Source organism: Brienomyrus brachyistius, chromosome 7 (genome assembly GCF_023856365.1).
Source record: "Brienomyrus brachyistius isolate T26 chromosome 7, BBRACH_0.4, whole genome shotgun sequence".
NCBI lineage: Eukaryota > Metazoa > Chordata > Actinopteri > Osteoglossiformes > Mormyridae > Brienomyrus > Brienomyrus brachyistius.
In genome coordinates, this window is record NC_064539.1 from 12776639 (window position 1) to 12793285 (window position 16647).

At 38.1% G+C, this 16647-nt stretch overlaps 1 protein-coding gene across 1 annotated transcript in view; it reads left to right on the forward strand.

Annotated features, from left to right (window-relative positions):
• parp8 (poly (ADP-ribose) polymerase family, member 8) overlaps positions 1 to 16647 on the forward strand; it is a 48271-nt gene that overhangs the window by 21458 nt on the left and 10166 nt on the right. The window contains exons 3-14 of the mRNA XM_049019124.1: positions 498 to 535; positions 6981 to 7070; positions 7364 to 7434; positions 8435 to 8503; positions 9582 to 9676; positions 14237 to 14297; positions 14461 to 14551; positions 14806 to 14872; positions 15334 to 15462; positions 15620 to 16178; positions 16395 to 16448; positions 16540 to 16635. Coding sequence (XP_048875081.1) covers positions 498 to 535; positions 6981 to 7070; positions 7364 to 7434; positions 8435 to 8503; positions 9582 to 9676; positions 14237 to 14297; positions 14461 to 14551; positions 14806 to 14872; positions 15334 to 15462; positions 15620 to 16178; positions 16395 to 16448; positions 16540 to 16635 — 1420 coding nt within the window. The remainder of the gene's footprint in view (positions 1 to 497; positions 536 to 6980; positions 7071 to 7363; positions 7435 to 8434; positions 8504 to 9581; positions 9677 to 14236; positions 14298 to 14460; positions 14552 to 14805; positions 14873 to 15333; positions 15463 to 15619; positions 16179 to 16394; positions 16449 to 16539; positions 16636 to 16647) is intronic.

The following is a 16647-nucleotide window of genomic DNA, read 5'->3' on the forward strand; positions in this document are numbered from 1 at the left end:
AAATCTCAGAAGGGAGGCTGTTTCTAACATTCTGGAATCGCCACATCTGCTACCAGCTACAGTAACATAACTTGTTCAAAATCACTTAGATCGTGTGTCATGCCCATTGTAGCGCTTAGTCTAACAGTAACTCAATCTTTTGATCCTGTTGCTACATGATTCCCTGTTTGGAGCAGCAGGCTTTTTGTGCTAACAAGCAGGTTGGCCTAATAAATTTGAGCATATTATATTATATTATATTATATTATTATATTTTTTTTCCGTTCAATTTCTTGTGGTGCTGTCTTTCATTGTTGGCCAGTCTTTTGTATGGTGCGGAAATTCCGTGCTGTAATTTCTTTCTAGGCATATTCATAACAGGAATTTAATGGATATTTCCATGAATTATTTTTTTGTACTTTATTCCTTGCTAGGATATTTTGCTGTATTGAATTCTAGCCATTTTATTCTGAAGCACAAACGAATCCCTGATCTTTCATCTCCTTTCCCTTCCTTAGGGTTTCATATTCAGTGCACGTCTCTGAAGATTACCCAGGTGAGAAGTTTTGCGAAGCATCGCTTTCCTTTATTCCTTCACTCCAGTGGAATTGTAATAACTCTCATTTTCCATTTGTCTACAGTTCAACGTTTTATTTTTGTATTATTTAGCATCATTATAGTAAAATAAGGTTGGTTAAAGTTTATATTACTGCTAGCGATGAAAATTGTTTGTCTGCATTGATATTTATCATATTCTTATATTTTATATTTTATATCCAATTGCTAGTTAGCGGACTAACAATAGCTTAATTAAAATAATCAGTCTTCAGTCTTCTGAATGTCTTAATTAATGAACCTTCTTAACATCATGGCTTGAAGCAGATATTATTAGATTTCATGCAGCCTCTTGTTTTTCTGGAATATCTGCATCAAGTTCTGCCTGCTTTGCATTTAAGAGCAAATGAAATCGGCCTCCTAGGCACGTGTGCATTTTTATGCAGTCCTGGTGATAGATATAAAGAGATTTTTATGTTGTTTTGCATTTATGCGTATTTTTATTTGTAAGTGTGCTTCTGATCCATATTGAAAAAGCAGTGTACAGTATTTAGAATATAATGTCAGTAAACAGTGAACCCGTGTGAGCTTTTCTACATGATTTGGTGTTACGTGCAGCGCTGTTGGATATCGCAGTGTAGAAAAATATTGTATGGTGACAGTGCCATCTGTTTCAGTGTGTGTGCTTATGACTGTGATGCATAATTCACAGGGTATCATGAATTTCATGTGATAGAGTTGTTGATTTGAGTGGTTAATGCTATCTGCATATTAGGGAATACGATTGTAAATCAATGATCAGACTCACACCCCAATACTTTGTGATATTTTTCTCACCTTTATGAATTGTACACTACTGTGAATGATCTGATATTTTTTATCTCAGTCATGTGACTTTTGTGAATTTACCCAGTGCCAAACTCTGCATTAGTCAGCGTGTATCAAAAATCATGAAGAAATTTACTTTGTCAGTATTATGCTCTTTTAAAATTGTAAAAATTCTGGTTTTAAATTATTGATTTTATCTGACCAGTTTTATTCTAATGCAATTTCTTTTTGAGTAGTGTAATTGTTTCATCAAATTATCACCCCCTGAAAAATTATGCTTGATAACTAACAGTTCCTTTGAGTGTAGTGGACTTTTAATTAAAAGGTTATCTGAGGAAGTCCCAGGAGGGTCCTGCTGTTTTACCATTGATAATTAATCCAAATTGCTTCATTAAAAATTTCCAGCTGTACAAATTAATTAAGTATAAGAGTTCTGCAGATTGCTTTGTATAAAGGCATCTGGTAAGCAACTAAGATAAAGTAAAATTAATTTGTGATTATGGAACTAAAGCCATCAACTGTTTTGAGCAATTTTATGATGAGAATAGTTTCAAGTTGATCATAAATGTGTTAGTTTCAATATTCTGTATAGATGTAGTTTTTTTTGTGGAATATGCTACTGATTACTGCTGTGGAAGGTGACTTACTACTAGAAGATTGAATACAATTCAGTTGATGTGTAATGTTTCATACAAACACTATTTACACTTGGTCATCTTGATAAGGTTGTTGTTTCCTACAACAAATGGGACTGGCATGCAGTAAACAATGCACTTGGCCATGTTGATCTGGAGTGTGCTTCATACAATAATTACAACAACATACATGCCTACTTTTTCGTGGCCCTTGATAAGCAGAATAAGGCAACCACACTGAACTGTGTGCTGAAAAGGAAAGAGTACAAATGAGGTAAATTGAGGTAAAGCTGGATTGTGTACTTGAGCGTGTAAAGGTGAGAAGAGTGACTCTAACTTCAAATAAAACAAGGGGAACAAAATGAGACTCGAACTGCTGAACACGATCTGCTTGTTATAGACGACAGGGCAGCAGGCATTGGGGACAGGAGAAAGGAAGCGGGACAAAATGATGGCAGTCTGGAAAGAGCCAGTCTAAGTGGCAGGCAGAATACTGGTCAGAGTACCCAAGCACTGGTCAGAGTACCCAAGCAGGCTAGCAGTACCAGGCTGCTGATCAGGAACCAAAAGTGCAGGGGCGACATCAGAGGAGAGTGCTGCTGGACACTTCTAGTGGATTGATCGGCCTTTTAGAAAGACACTTGAGTAGCAGGGAGAAGGGCAGGATGTGAATACAGACTGGAGTGGGACAACAAAAGCACTGTCACATTCAAATGATGTAAGAAACCTGTAACACAGAGGTCAGTTTAGACCTGAGATGGAGGGAAATCATTTTTTGAAAAAAGAAGCTGGATATTCGGCTTGATCTAGCTTGAGGCAAATGTGTACAAGTGGAATGTATTGAACAGCTAGCATGTGATTGTACAGGTGTATCTTTTATGCGTGCTTGTGAATTAGATTTTGGTTTTAATTTGATACATTTTTTGTTGAAATATTGTCAGTGATGGAAGGTTGAAAATCTTGAGTTGAGAATCTTATGCTTGAGCCATATGATTTCTTATACTTCACAACTACTGATGCTCTAACTGAATATTAAATAGAAATCCACATGACTGATTGGAGGGGGTGGCGCAGTGGTTAATACCGTTGCCTCTCCCCTCTGGGACCAGGGTTTGTGTCTCTGCCATGGCTCTGTGTGTGGAGTTTACATGTTCTCCCCGTGTCATAATGGGGTTTCCTCTGGGTACTCTGGTTTCCTATCATAGTCCAAAGGTGTGCTGAGATTAACTGGAGATTCCAAATTGCAAATAGGTGTATGTGTGTGAATACTATTACATGAATTACTATTACATTAATATTATTACAAAACTCTGTGTGTGTACCCTGCCGTGGGTTGGTGTCCTGGCCTGGATTATTCCCCGCCTTCTGGGAAAGGCACCGGACCCCCACGATCTTAAATATGACAAAGAGGGTACCGAAAATGGATAGGTGGATAACTGTAGTTAAATTCTGTGATGGATTGGCATCTAGGTGTATTATCTTTGGGAACAGGTATTCATATGATGAGGAATTTCTACGTGTTTGACTGGTCACAGAAATCACATGTGGTGACAGGGAGGTTAGCATTGCTATACTAAGAGTTTTTAATTTGAGGCAATGGGAAATTTTGGCTGTACCTGTGTTTGGAGTTGCAGCTTTGACAGATCATCGCTATACCTCTGAATCAGCTCTTCTTTTAGAATTAGACATTGAAAAATGTGGACTGCATTGCTTTTAAGCTTGGGGTGTCACTGCAGTTGATCTTGATATTTGTGAGTTACATTTGAATTCTTTGAACCAAGTAAATATGCTACTTAAATGCAGAAGTATTTTTATAAATTTACCTAAGTGAGTGTAGTACACGGATATTACAAGTATATTTTGATGTCTAATAAATTAATTTATTATTATTTATTATTATTACGGTTGCGCTATTAGGAGGACTGAGAAGGAATTTTGAAGTGCATTTCCCTAGTGTCATCGATTAGGAACAGTAGTCATTCGATTTCCGTCCTGATCAGATAAGCTTTAATAAATTGTCTTTAGCTATTTCTTCTCTGCCAGCTTTAAGTTGACAAATAGTTTTAAATAACTGCAGCTTCTTCAATCATCAGCTTAGTACCGGAATTGTGGAAGTTGATAATGGAAAAAGGACAGCAACCTGACTTGGGTGCAATTATGTAAATTTTGCCTCTAGTCTAGTCATCATTTTATGCAGAGTCTGTGAATTACTGCACAACTTTATGGAGTCCTCCTGAGTGTATTTGCTGTGTACAGTAAAACCAGCTTTGTCTTTAAATCTGTTGGTAAAATATTTCAAAAGAACTCAAATATACCATTAGTTTAATATAGAAAAATCTTGTATATTTGTTTCTTCCTTTTATTAAATTATATTAATTAAATGATATCAACTATTACAATTGCTTTTAATATTTATTGCCCGGTGCTCGGTAACTCACAATGACCAAGCAACATAGTTCCAAAAATATACATTTTAAAATTCTTACGTAGGGATGGCATTGTGGCTACATGGGTCTCCTTATACTTCTGAAGGGTTAACTTTACTGGTATTGAAGTTGTTTGCATGGATTTTTGTTTTAGAATTACTGTTATTAAAGCTTTGGAGATTGTCAATTAAACAACATGCAGTCTACAAAGAGTCTAGAAAATTTGCCTATACGTGTGAATTAGTGCAATCCAAGCCCATGAAGATGGGTATGTATTTATGTTTTCTAGTATATACTATATTTTATAGTTTCATGTCATTAGGAAAGAAGTACATTTTCGACTTGTGCCTTGCCAGACATAATGATGAAGTGCATCGTTACTGTGGCCTTCTTCAGTTAACGAGAGTGCACATCACGTGAACTGATAAAGGGATTCTGTACCATTTTCTCTACGTTGTCACCAGTGAACCGGAACCACCCTCTTTTCTTCTCCTGTGCAGAAGAAAGTCTTTGTCTCTTGTTATGAACAGCACGGTAAAGCAGGTCATGTCTTCTGCTCTTCTGGTTAAAAAATGAAAAGTCACCCTGACTTATGCTAATTCCATTGCACAACCTACGACTTCCCATTTCATGTTTTTAATTGTGATGGGTGATATTCAGTCACAAGAGATTTTATCATGTATCCCAAGGAAACTGGCTCACGTTTGTAAAAAGGAATGGAGTTGAAAGTTGGTTCATTATTACTGTGTATATATATATATATATTCAAACAAATCATATCTGCAAAACATAGCTTTTCTATAGTTCTGTGAGATTTTGCTTGTGAAGAGAGAAAACTATTGTAAATAGGTTCATGATGCAAATTTTGTCTCTTATGCGGGTAAACTTATAATTTTGAGCTTATTTAAAGTCATTTTGGAAAGCATGACATAATGAGCAATATTATGTTGAATATACTCTATGTGTTTCAAATAATCATTATATTGCATCCTACCTTTAAAGTCTTCCCCCCGACCCATATATCTGAATGCATGTAGAGGTCAATAATGGGGGCAGGACTGTAACTTGCAGCACGTAACTGAGCATTTCTGAAAGAGGTACTACTGTTTCGGAGGCTGCCACACTCTTCCTTACCCACAAACACACTGGACTGCATTATATATATTATATATAATGCATTACAAATTAAAGTCGACGTTTCAGTGTGCCAGAACGCTGAGGACGCTGCTCGGGGTGTTCCTACGTAATCTCCTATAGTTCATGTCTGTAAATCCTTTTATTCATTTGGTTAGTGACAAGGGCGATTCTAGGATTACCCCTTTGGGGGGGCTCAGCACCTTGAAGAGATACAGGACGTTGCTCCCCCCACCCCCCTGATTAAATTCTCTGGGAGGAGGGGAGATCTCCACAATAAAGTTTGCCAAGCTGGGGGTACGAAATATATACGAAAATACAGGACAAATTGCTGAATTGTTTTGGAAACTGTTCTTTAGGGCGGCAGAGACCAAAAATAGGGGACTGAAATCTCCCTAAATAGGGTCTAGAACCACCTATGGTTAGTAATGGTTAAAGTAGATTAGGCAAACATTACTATGATAACTCCATTTTCATTATATATTCTATAAACATTTTAAAGAACAAAACACAAGTTTCCTTATAAATAGCTATAGAACGAGAAAGGTTCAAGTGGGAGAAATTTTAAGTTATACTCCCAGTGTGGCCTGACTTGTTCTCCTGAGGTGGATGGTGGCCTAATGAACCAGCTAAAGGTAACTTTTGACTGACCAGCAATGAAGACAAAGGGTGGAGACATTATGAAACCTGAGAGATATGTGTAGTTCCAATGCTCCATTTTTCATGCTGGCAAAGAAGGCAGCTAATTCAGGCCAGTCATTCCCAACAGACTTTGATTCTGCTGCTGGTCATATAATGACTGAAGCTAACAGATCACATAGATTTTGGGTACCTTATGGGTGCGTCAGGCATATGTACATGAACAAACTGATAAGCAAAGTTCATCGACTGGAGGAACTGGATCGCCTGACTGAAAACCTCAGATCCGACTTCCCCCTGCATCTCGTGAGCAGACTGTTGTTTCTCATTGCTGGTCAGGATACATACCCATACCCAGCTGAAGAATCACTGAATGGCCAGCCTTCTACTTAAGCTGCATTACAATAGTTGCCTCCATGGAACCCTCTAACACACCTGCAGTCCACAAAACCCATCAACCTCAATGGACAGCACCTGTTTCTCCTGTAAACATTTTGTGTTTCTGGTATTAAAGAAATGTATTTTCTTTTGGTATTACTTTCTCTGATATTGACTATTACGAAGACCATCTAGGATTCATATTTCTTAATGCTATCATAGATATTAAAAGTTTATTTACATTATTTAGCCATTTGAAATTATTGTTAAGTGTTATGGAAGTTGAGCATGGCTTTCAGTGTTGTTAGGAAATACTTTCACTTCTGTTTTCTGTTTTTGGCAGGGAAATATTTTGTAGTTACACATGTCAAATAACTGTTTAATTTCCTGTTCCTTTTCCCCTCAGACAATACATATGTGTCTAATTCTGAGAATGATGATGACGTTCTAGTTACAAGAGATCCCATTCCTGTCATTTTTCACAGGATAGCAACAGGTAAATTATTCCATCAGATGCTCACACCACGTTTTGTTGACTAGATTGGAAGTTAAGTATTGATGTATTTTTAGCTTTGTAAGCAACTGAAATTAAATTTCTTTAATGAATAATGTAGATCTGAGGAATTAATACCTGGCTCTAAATCTCAGATATAATAAACTAAATCTTTGTTGTAGATATACTGTAAGTAGGTATATTTAATGTGATTATAAAGTGGATATAATTAGATAGAATGAATCCTGTGCTTCTATAGCTTACTCAAGGTGATCCATCATATTTATTCTCACTAGAAATTAGGAATAACTGTGACGCCACAAGCTGCCTGTCCTTCAAATCCAGACTTCAAATAGACAAGAACCAGGTAATATTTTTCCCCAGAATTACACTTGGCACCTGCACTATATTTTCTCTTTAATGTGGGAACCATCATTTTGTTCAGTCACTATAAGTATGTGTAATAATGCGTTTTGTGATAATATGCACATTATGTAATAACATGCGCATTATGTATTCACGACTCGAAAATGTAACCAATTTTTATTAGGTAAATTTAGATAAGTTTCCAAGGGTGCATTTCCGAAAAGCTTTGTGATACTACGTGGTTTATCTTGTTCTTAAGATAATTTGTTGATAAATGAGTGTTTCTCAAAACCCTTTGTAACTAAAGCAGTTCGTAACCTCATTCATAAATTAAGAAGTGATCTGACCCACTCGTTATTTTCTATGTTGTTCTTTATTTGCCTGCTATTCTACTCCTGACACAGAAGTCACCCGAAATGGATCACAAAAACACGCTGATGCCTTTTTGGACAGTGTAATAGTAGTAATAATAATAATAATAATAATTATAATAACAGTAATAAAAATAATAGGTTAATAGTGCAGTATAAAATTATAATGTAGGCTATAAATTTCTTATAATCTCTTGAGCTCTTACACAATGTTACATATTGTTACATAATGTGTTGTAACACTATAACAATGCATTATGTCATAACAGCATTATGTAATGAAAATTTGTCATAATTTGTTATTATGTGATTTGGTGTTATTTCATAATGTGTCTTACAATACGTAATTATTTTGCTTTGTAATGATAGAAATTTCTCAGTACCGAAGAAAATATCCTGTGGGAGTCCTTGCATACATGCCTTGATCCATACATGAACAGTGTGTTATAATGCTTTATACAATGTATCCCCAAAAATGGCTTGTTAATTAGAAAAGGCAGAAAGTTTAAAACATTTATTAGCATGTGTTTCATCCTTAATATAGATGTTGGGGAGAGGTGTGTTTACAGGTATGGAGATTTTGCTTTAAAATTCTGGAATTAAACAGTAAGTAATCTGTGTGTTTCGTAGTTCAGCAATGCCGTAGAGGAAGATTCTGAGGGAGATAATGACTCAGAGGAATTCTACTACGGTGGCCAGGTGAGTTGGTGAAATCATGCCTGTCTTTTATGAGTTTAAAAATTAAAGGCTGACATGTACTTGAGGGGGCACAAATAATGTAGTATTACACTCTTACTTAATTAATTAATTAACTAGTGTTAGTTACATACTGATCCCCGGTTCATTCATCATTAATCAGTCATAGTGCTTCATGTATGCAGTTAGTATATTTGATCATGATTTGTACTTGTGTAGAAAGTGAGTTACTAAGCTTCTTGTGCCCCATGACGTGTCACCAATAAGAGTTGTCCCCTTATGTTGATGCCACATGCATCACTACATAGACATGAAATCCGGGCGGTCTAGTAAAAAGCTAGTTGAAGGTGGTTATTTTTCTGATACTTCTTTATTATTATTATTATTATTTTATTATTATTATTATTATTATTATCCATCCATCCATCCATCCATTTTCCAAACCGCTTATCCTACTGGGTCGCAGGGGGTCCGGAGCCTATCCCGGAATCAATGGGTACAAGGCAGGGAACAACCCAGGATGGGGGGCCAGCCCATCACAGGGCACACTCACACACCATTCAACGCATGCACACCTACGGGCAATTTAGCAACTCCAATTAGCCTCAGCATGTTTTTTGACTGTGGGGGGAAACCGGAGTACCCGGAGAAAACCCCACGACGACATGGGGAGAACATGCAAACTCCACACACATGCAACCCAGGCAGAGACTCGAACCCGGGACCCAGAGGTGTGAGGCAACAGTGCTAACCACTGCACCACCATGCCACCCATTATTATTATTATTATTATTATTATTATTATTATTATTAGTATTATTATTATTATTATTATTAGTAGTAGTAGTTGTAGTTGTAGTAGTAGTTGTTGTTGTTGTTGTTCAGGATAGGTATAGGAAACAATTTCACCTTAGCATAATAAATTGAAGTCTGATCAGGTGAAGTTATTGAACTATTTATTAAATTCCTCACCCTTAATCCGCTTGATTATCATGTCAAGCATTATGTTAATAGGTTCACATGATGAAATAGTAAAATTACAATATATGCATATGTGACTGAATGTGTGTGCACTTTACAGGTGAACTACGATGGAGAGCTGCACAAACACCCACAGCTTGAGGCTGACCTGGCAGCAGTGCGAGAGTTTTACGGGCCTCATGCAGTATCTCTCAGGTAAGTGTACTTTCATACTGTCTCAAGTCACGTCCAGTCTGGTTTCCAAATTCACCAGCTAGAGAACAATTGCTTAACAGAGGCCTGTACTGCGTTGTACTGATAAGTTTTCTATTCAGAAATGTGTTCTGAATTTTATTATAACCAGTTGGCAGATGTCATACAAGCTCTTTTGATTAAAATTATATGCAGTATACTGTGTACACTGTAGGTTTATCCTATGAAAAAACTGCCATAATTTATGTGTCAATAGACTTCTCTGGTGTTGTTGACAAGAAGACACATTACCTTTAAAATATGCCTGATAGCCAGCTTGACAGCTCAACCTTTTTACATACTGACAAGCCCTCAGGTCTGATGGCTTTTACGTTAAATAATTTCATGTGTAGGGCTTCTTAATTATAGCTATTTAAAGTGTCTTTCTGATTTGGAGCTGGTGTCACAGCATGCTGTATCTCCTTGTTCTTCTGATTTTACTTATTTCCGTTTATCATCTCAGTTTATCCTCGCATGCATGCATTTCAACAGACACCTGCAGATGTCAACCAGCCCCCACTGATCACCATAAATTTCAGAATGAGTATTTGAATCATTCAGAGATCACTGCTAGGGCCTCACATGGCGACATACTGTGTTGTATAGGAAACTTAATACACAAGCATGAAAACCCAGAATATGTCTGCAAAAGAATGATCTTAAGATCATAAGACATCTTATGTTAGAAATCAATAATGGGTGCAAATGGCAGTCATATATTTGGAAATAGAAGCTGCATTTTAATTTCACATCTGTTAGGTGGAAGCTTCATCTTGTGCCTGTAGCATAATTGATAAGCGAAAGCAGTGTAGGTACCAGTTGGCAGCTCTGTGGTGATGTCCTACAGTATGCATGTATTTTGTTCACAGCTGTCAGGGACAAAATCATTATTATGATCCTTTTTCAAAAATAAATGCCTCCTACTATGTTGTGGCTGAGAGGACTCCGCTCCAGCAAAACTCCATCGACCCTATTGCCTCTTTAGGGAATTCACACAGGATTTGCTGGTTCCTTTGCCAATGAGATTACAAACCATAGCAGTAATTAAGTGGAATGAAGATGAAAGGGCCTCTATTCTCAGAGCTCACAGTGACGCCCTTTGTTGAGGAATCTGCCATTGGCCGTACATTACTGGTGCTCTTGCTGTAAACAGTCCAGTGAGCATGTGATGGTCTGTTAAGCATCCAGATGTTTGGTGCTGTTAAACTGTGGTGGCTCCAGTGCTTGTTATGCGTGTGGAAAAATCCAAATGAATTTTACATTTTTTTCCCCTTCTCACACACACTTTGGTGGGCTGTATTATAACGCTGTGTTTGTGATTTTTATAAAAAGCTTGTGCTGACACCTTTAATTCCTTAGGAAAAAAACTACATTATATTGTCATGCATAAATAGCAATCACGACCTGCAATTGAGACCTTAGATAGAGACGTCGGGGTGGCACAGTGACGCAGTAGATAGCACTGTTGCCTCGCACCTCTGGGACCAGGATTGGAGTCTCTGCCATACCTCCACGTGTGTTTAGTTTGCATGTTCTCCCCGTATCATCATGGAGTTTCTTCTAGGTACCCAGGTTTCCTATCATAGTCCAAAAACATGCTGAGGCTAATCGAAGTTGCCAAATTGTCTGTAGGTATGCATTATGTGAATTGTGTGTGAGTGTGGCCTGCAATGGGCTGGCACCCCATCCTGGGCTGTTCCCCATCTGAACATCTGTTCCCCCCCGACCCAGAATAGGAACAGTGGTTTTAGAAAATGAACGAATGAATGATTTTTGAATTTATTGAAGATGTACCGTACTGCCTTGGATTCAGCAGTAAGATCTTGCTGTGGAGTACCAGCAGTTTTTACTGTCATCACATCATGCTAAAGCACAGTTCTGGCTAAAAGCTGAAGAAGCATTTTATTAAGCAATATGACTGGGCTCATTCACACTCACACAGCTCGGCAAAAACCCAAGCAACTAGCCGCAGCTGCTAATGCCATTCAGGCAACATGATACACTTTATGTGGACTCTTATTGGCTGTATCGTGCTGCTTTATTTGAGCGGGCTTATTTTGATTTCTTATCTTATTTCAATTAAATTTTTTGTCTATCACGATGATGGATGATAAAGGTGATTAGTATGTGCATAAGGAGTGCTGTACTTTAGTAGTTGTGATAAAAACTGAAAGGCCATTGCTGTTCAACCAGTGCAAGATGCAGTACCAGGGTCGGACGTTTCTCAGAAATATTTGATGAACCTTTTGGAATCACGATTTTTTCCACAATTCTCTTTCATGTTTGTTTTTAAGAATATTTTGCCAGTTACTTAACAATACAACCATGCTTATTCCCCTGTTTTTTTAAATATAGCCCTATGAGATTAAAAAGCCTTAAAGAAAAACATACTCAGCATACACTTTCAGATGTTTCATTTGAGGTGGCGAAAAAGGTTTGTTTTGTTGCCATCCAACATGCCAACCCTTTTTTTGCAAATACCTGTTAGCACTGTGCTGGTTTTGGAAAATCCAAACAAGTTTCATATCACCAATGTCGAATTTTTTTTAGGGACCAACTTTTCCAAGGGAATGTGTTGCATGTTGCACATAGCATGTTGGGATGGGGGTGTGAAAGGGAAAGAGGAAGAAACCCAAGCAGTACTTCGTAATGGATTTGGCTGACAGAACAACTTTAGATGCGCCTATGAGCTATAGAGCTGCACCTTATAGAATGTGCACTGTAGCATCATACTAATGATCTCTCTGTAAAGGAAGATTGTGGCGATATTTTAATCATTCATAATCTAATATCGTCAGATTGCACACCCCTCTTTGGAAGTCTCTGGATTTCTGTATATATGACACCCCAATTGTAATGTAATCCTCATAAAAAGTCAAAATAATTACCGACTCACATTTTACATTGCTGTACCTATAAGAACAAATTACTCAAATATTCAAGGTCATTGCAATAAGAACAAAGTCAGCCTGTAGTGTAATAACCACTTGGTAAGTGGCTAATTTGAGTCAACTATTCTGATCAGTTCCGGTGGGGGTATGACCTGCCTTCCATACATGTGTAAAGAACACAATTTCCATTGCCTGTTTGGCACATTCAAAGTTTTTTTCAAGTGCAATAGAGGCAAATCAAAGGAGATTTCAGAAGAAAGAAGAGTTGTTTTAAGTGCTTAAGAAAGTAAATGGTTACAAAATGATTTATAAAGACCTGTGCTTCCATCAGTTCACAGTTAGGCTGATCATTTATAAATGGAAGAAATTTAGCACTGTTACACTGCCTAATGGTGGACATCCTACAAACAGCAGGGCAAGGCCACACCACCAATCCACAAAGATCCCCCGGCTGACCGCTAACTGTCTGTATGTATCTCTTGCATTTTAAAATGTCTGTTTTCGTAAGACCACCTGGATGTTCTGCAGCACTGTGTTAACACAGATAAAACAAAAGTTGAACACAACTTATACTGTGTTATTTTTAGAGAAAATAGCATACCGCTGTCAACAGCAAAATGCAGTTGTGAGGCATGCTGAAGAGAGTGTAACGGTTTGGGGCTTCTTTGTTGCCTCAGGGCCTAGGTGGCGTGCAATCATTTACGATGTGGTCGGACCTCAACAGATTAACAATACAAACATTCACCAGGAAGGAGGAGAGTTTCTTTACTTTGCGTGCAAAGGGAGTCACACCTAAGATTTCTCTCAGGGTGGCTCGGCCATTTGCTGGAGGTTACGAGTTTCATACATTCCCAGTGATGTGCTAATCCTGAGTTTCCTTGGTCGCTCTAGTATAGTCTGACTGGTTAACAAATTTGATTCCCTCTCTTCTTTAGCAACAAACCCCATTTTATTTACTTTAATTATTCATGATTTAACCTCTATACAGGTCCTTAGCTTTTCCTTCAATGTCTCCTTTGTGGATCCTCTTTGAGTTGATTATGCTACAATAGATTCTATTCTCTTGAGACATCAAGACAGTTTGTCCAACATAGTACTTTCATTTTGTCCTTTTATTGACCCCTTCAGTGCAAGCTCAGCTGATTGCATGACCTGTATTTTTGGCAATACCGCCATTTTCACTACACCTACACAAGCCCTTTAAATATTTTCCCATTTCACACCCTTATTATTCAGTTACTTTATGCTTCTTAAAACCACAACTCAAAAGAAGTTAGATCATGAAAAATGACAATGATCCAAAATGTAGGAATAAATCAACAACAGAATGTCTCAAACCGTTGGAATTTTCTATTTCGGAGTGGCCTAGTCAGAGAACTTGCCAGAATTCCATTGAAATGCTGTGGCATGGTTAGATGAAGGCCAGGGGTCGAGGCGAGGTCTCACAAGAGGGGAAGGGGGGAGTTCAGTCAATTTGTTGAGTTATTTAAAGGGGCACTTAGTTAAATGTCCCTTTGTAAATTTTGCAGTGCCGCGCTATGTTGGGCCCCTACTAACATACTGAAGGCCATCTAAAAAGTGGAAATGTTTTGTATAGAGCAGTGGTCACCAACGTTCCTATTATGTTTTTCAGGGAATATGGTGCAATCGATGACGTTGATATAGATTTGCACATTGACGTCAGTTTCCTTGACGTAAGTAATTCAAAACACAAATTTTCTAAAAATATAGGTCTACCCATTGTCTTATAACTGTTTACCTTTCTCTTATGATAGTTGTAGTATGTTCAGGCTGTCTAGCATGTAAGCATGAAATTGTACACAGAAAATTGCAAGGAGTATTTTCTTGTCCCCCCAGGAGGAAATTGCTGTTGCATGGGATGTGATCAGGACAGAACCAGTTATTGTGCGCCTCCATTGTTCACTCACACAGTATCTAAATGGGCCAGGTGAAGAAATTTTTAATTATTGATATAGTTTTGTCCGAAAGGCATTGCTAAATACTGAAGCATTCAATTTTAATAAACATGTTCATCTCAGTCAAATTATCTAATAAATTAAGAGAATGTATACCAGCCATAATTAGTAGCAGTAGTTGACAGTAGACATTAACAAAATGACTGTGTAAACGATCAGACTTTTCAGATTACTTTGAATCAGAGCACCTTGTTTTTTCCCTCACAATTATCGTTGTGTTTTTCAGTTCCGACTGTTGATGTATTTCAAGTATCGACAAAAAATCGGTTTGGACTTGGGCACCAACTGAAAAAGTATGTTTGTTCAGAAGTTAAATGCAGAATAAAATACATTAGCATTATGAATGACTATTTGCCTTGTCCAATCTGCACTTAATAATATTAATAAAAGTACAATTTACTAAATTTATATCACTTTATGGTTCCTCAGATATTTTTGCTTTGTTCTAAAAAAATTCAAAAGCTGTTTTAACAACTTAATAAAAGAGGTTAAACATAATTCCTGTGGTATATTAGTGCTGTAGAATTAACAGAGGTGGAAATTTCAGGTCCAGAAAGTAAAAATCTTGATATTTCAACCAACCAGTGGAATACTCTGTGATTGTGACTCTTTCTGCTCAGCTGGTTGGTTAAAACAAAATATTGATCTGGATTTGTACTTTCTGGACCAGAAATGTCCAACTCTGAGAATTAATCAACCTCAAATACACCATCATGGTCAAGAAATGATGAATATGCTTGTTTATTCCTTCCAGGATCATGCAGACATTTGTCACACAACAATGGAAATCTCACAGTAAGGATAAATTAAACTGCCCTCACAGCAAAAAGCAGAGTGATAAAAAAGTGAAGTCACCTCTGCACATTTTCTCAACTCTCCGCAGGTAATGATTAAGAAATATTAAATAAATAGTTCTGAGCTGATCAGTATAATATGTATCATGTATCATTAAGTTAAGGTCACAGATTTTCTCAAATCTGGAACTGCAGAGGAAATCTATCAACTAATCTGGTTTTTATGTCACCCTTTTTGATTTGTAGATCGCCAAGCTACCCTCCTCCCGGGTGTGGAAAGAATAAGAAGAAGCTGAAACCGGAGCAGGACGGAGTGTCGAAGTCGCATAAACTGTTGCGCCGGACTTGCTCGAGTACGGTGAAAGCAGAAGATGGCTGTGCCAACAAGTCCCACAAGCCCCTGGGGCGGTCGCTGTCCAGCGATCCACGGGTGGAGCACCCCCTGACCCCTAAACCCCACAAACTGTTGACCCGGCCCTGCTCCGTGGCGGTGAAGCCGGATGACTGTGCCTCTCTCAAGTCTCAAAAGATGCTGCCCAGGTCGTGCCTGGGAGAGCAGCGTTGCGAGCACAACGGCGGAGTCCTGAAGCCCCACCGGCTCCTCAGCCGCTCCTGCTCCAGCACTATCCGAACCGAGGAGCTCGACGGCCTCAAGCAACACAAGCTGCTGAGCAGGTCTTACTCCAGCAACACCAAAATGGGCAAGTCTGACCTCTTTAAGGAGCCTGTCCCTGAAGGCAGGCGGCTCTCTCTTACCTCAGGACTTATCGGCATCCTCGCCCCATCACTATCCACCCCGCCCACGGTAAGAAGCGACCTTCATAACTCCTTAGGTTGTTCTGTGTTGTCAAGTGTTGCTTGTCGAGAGGATGGTAGCTGAGCTGCTTGTCTTCCTTGGTCTGAAGCACTTTTTAAACTTGTTTTCATATGATGCATTATCTTACGGATTTGGAAATAACTATACAAATGTTTACCTGGTTAAAGCATTAATATATTGACACATTTTTTTCGCCCTTGCAAGCCAAACTATGGCGCAAAGTCAATCCCGGTGAGAGATCGAGGGTTTCTTGTCCAGGTAGTTTTCTGTTTTGTTTTTTCCTGATGTAATTATACTTTTCAACTTTTCTGAAATTGTTTCTTAAATTGAGTCATTGAATTAATTACAGATCATGGAATATGCTGAGCAGAGGATACCTGTCCTTAACGAGTACTGTGTGGTCTGCGACGAGCCTCACGTCTTTCAGAATGGACCAATGCTTAGAGTAAGTCAGAGC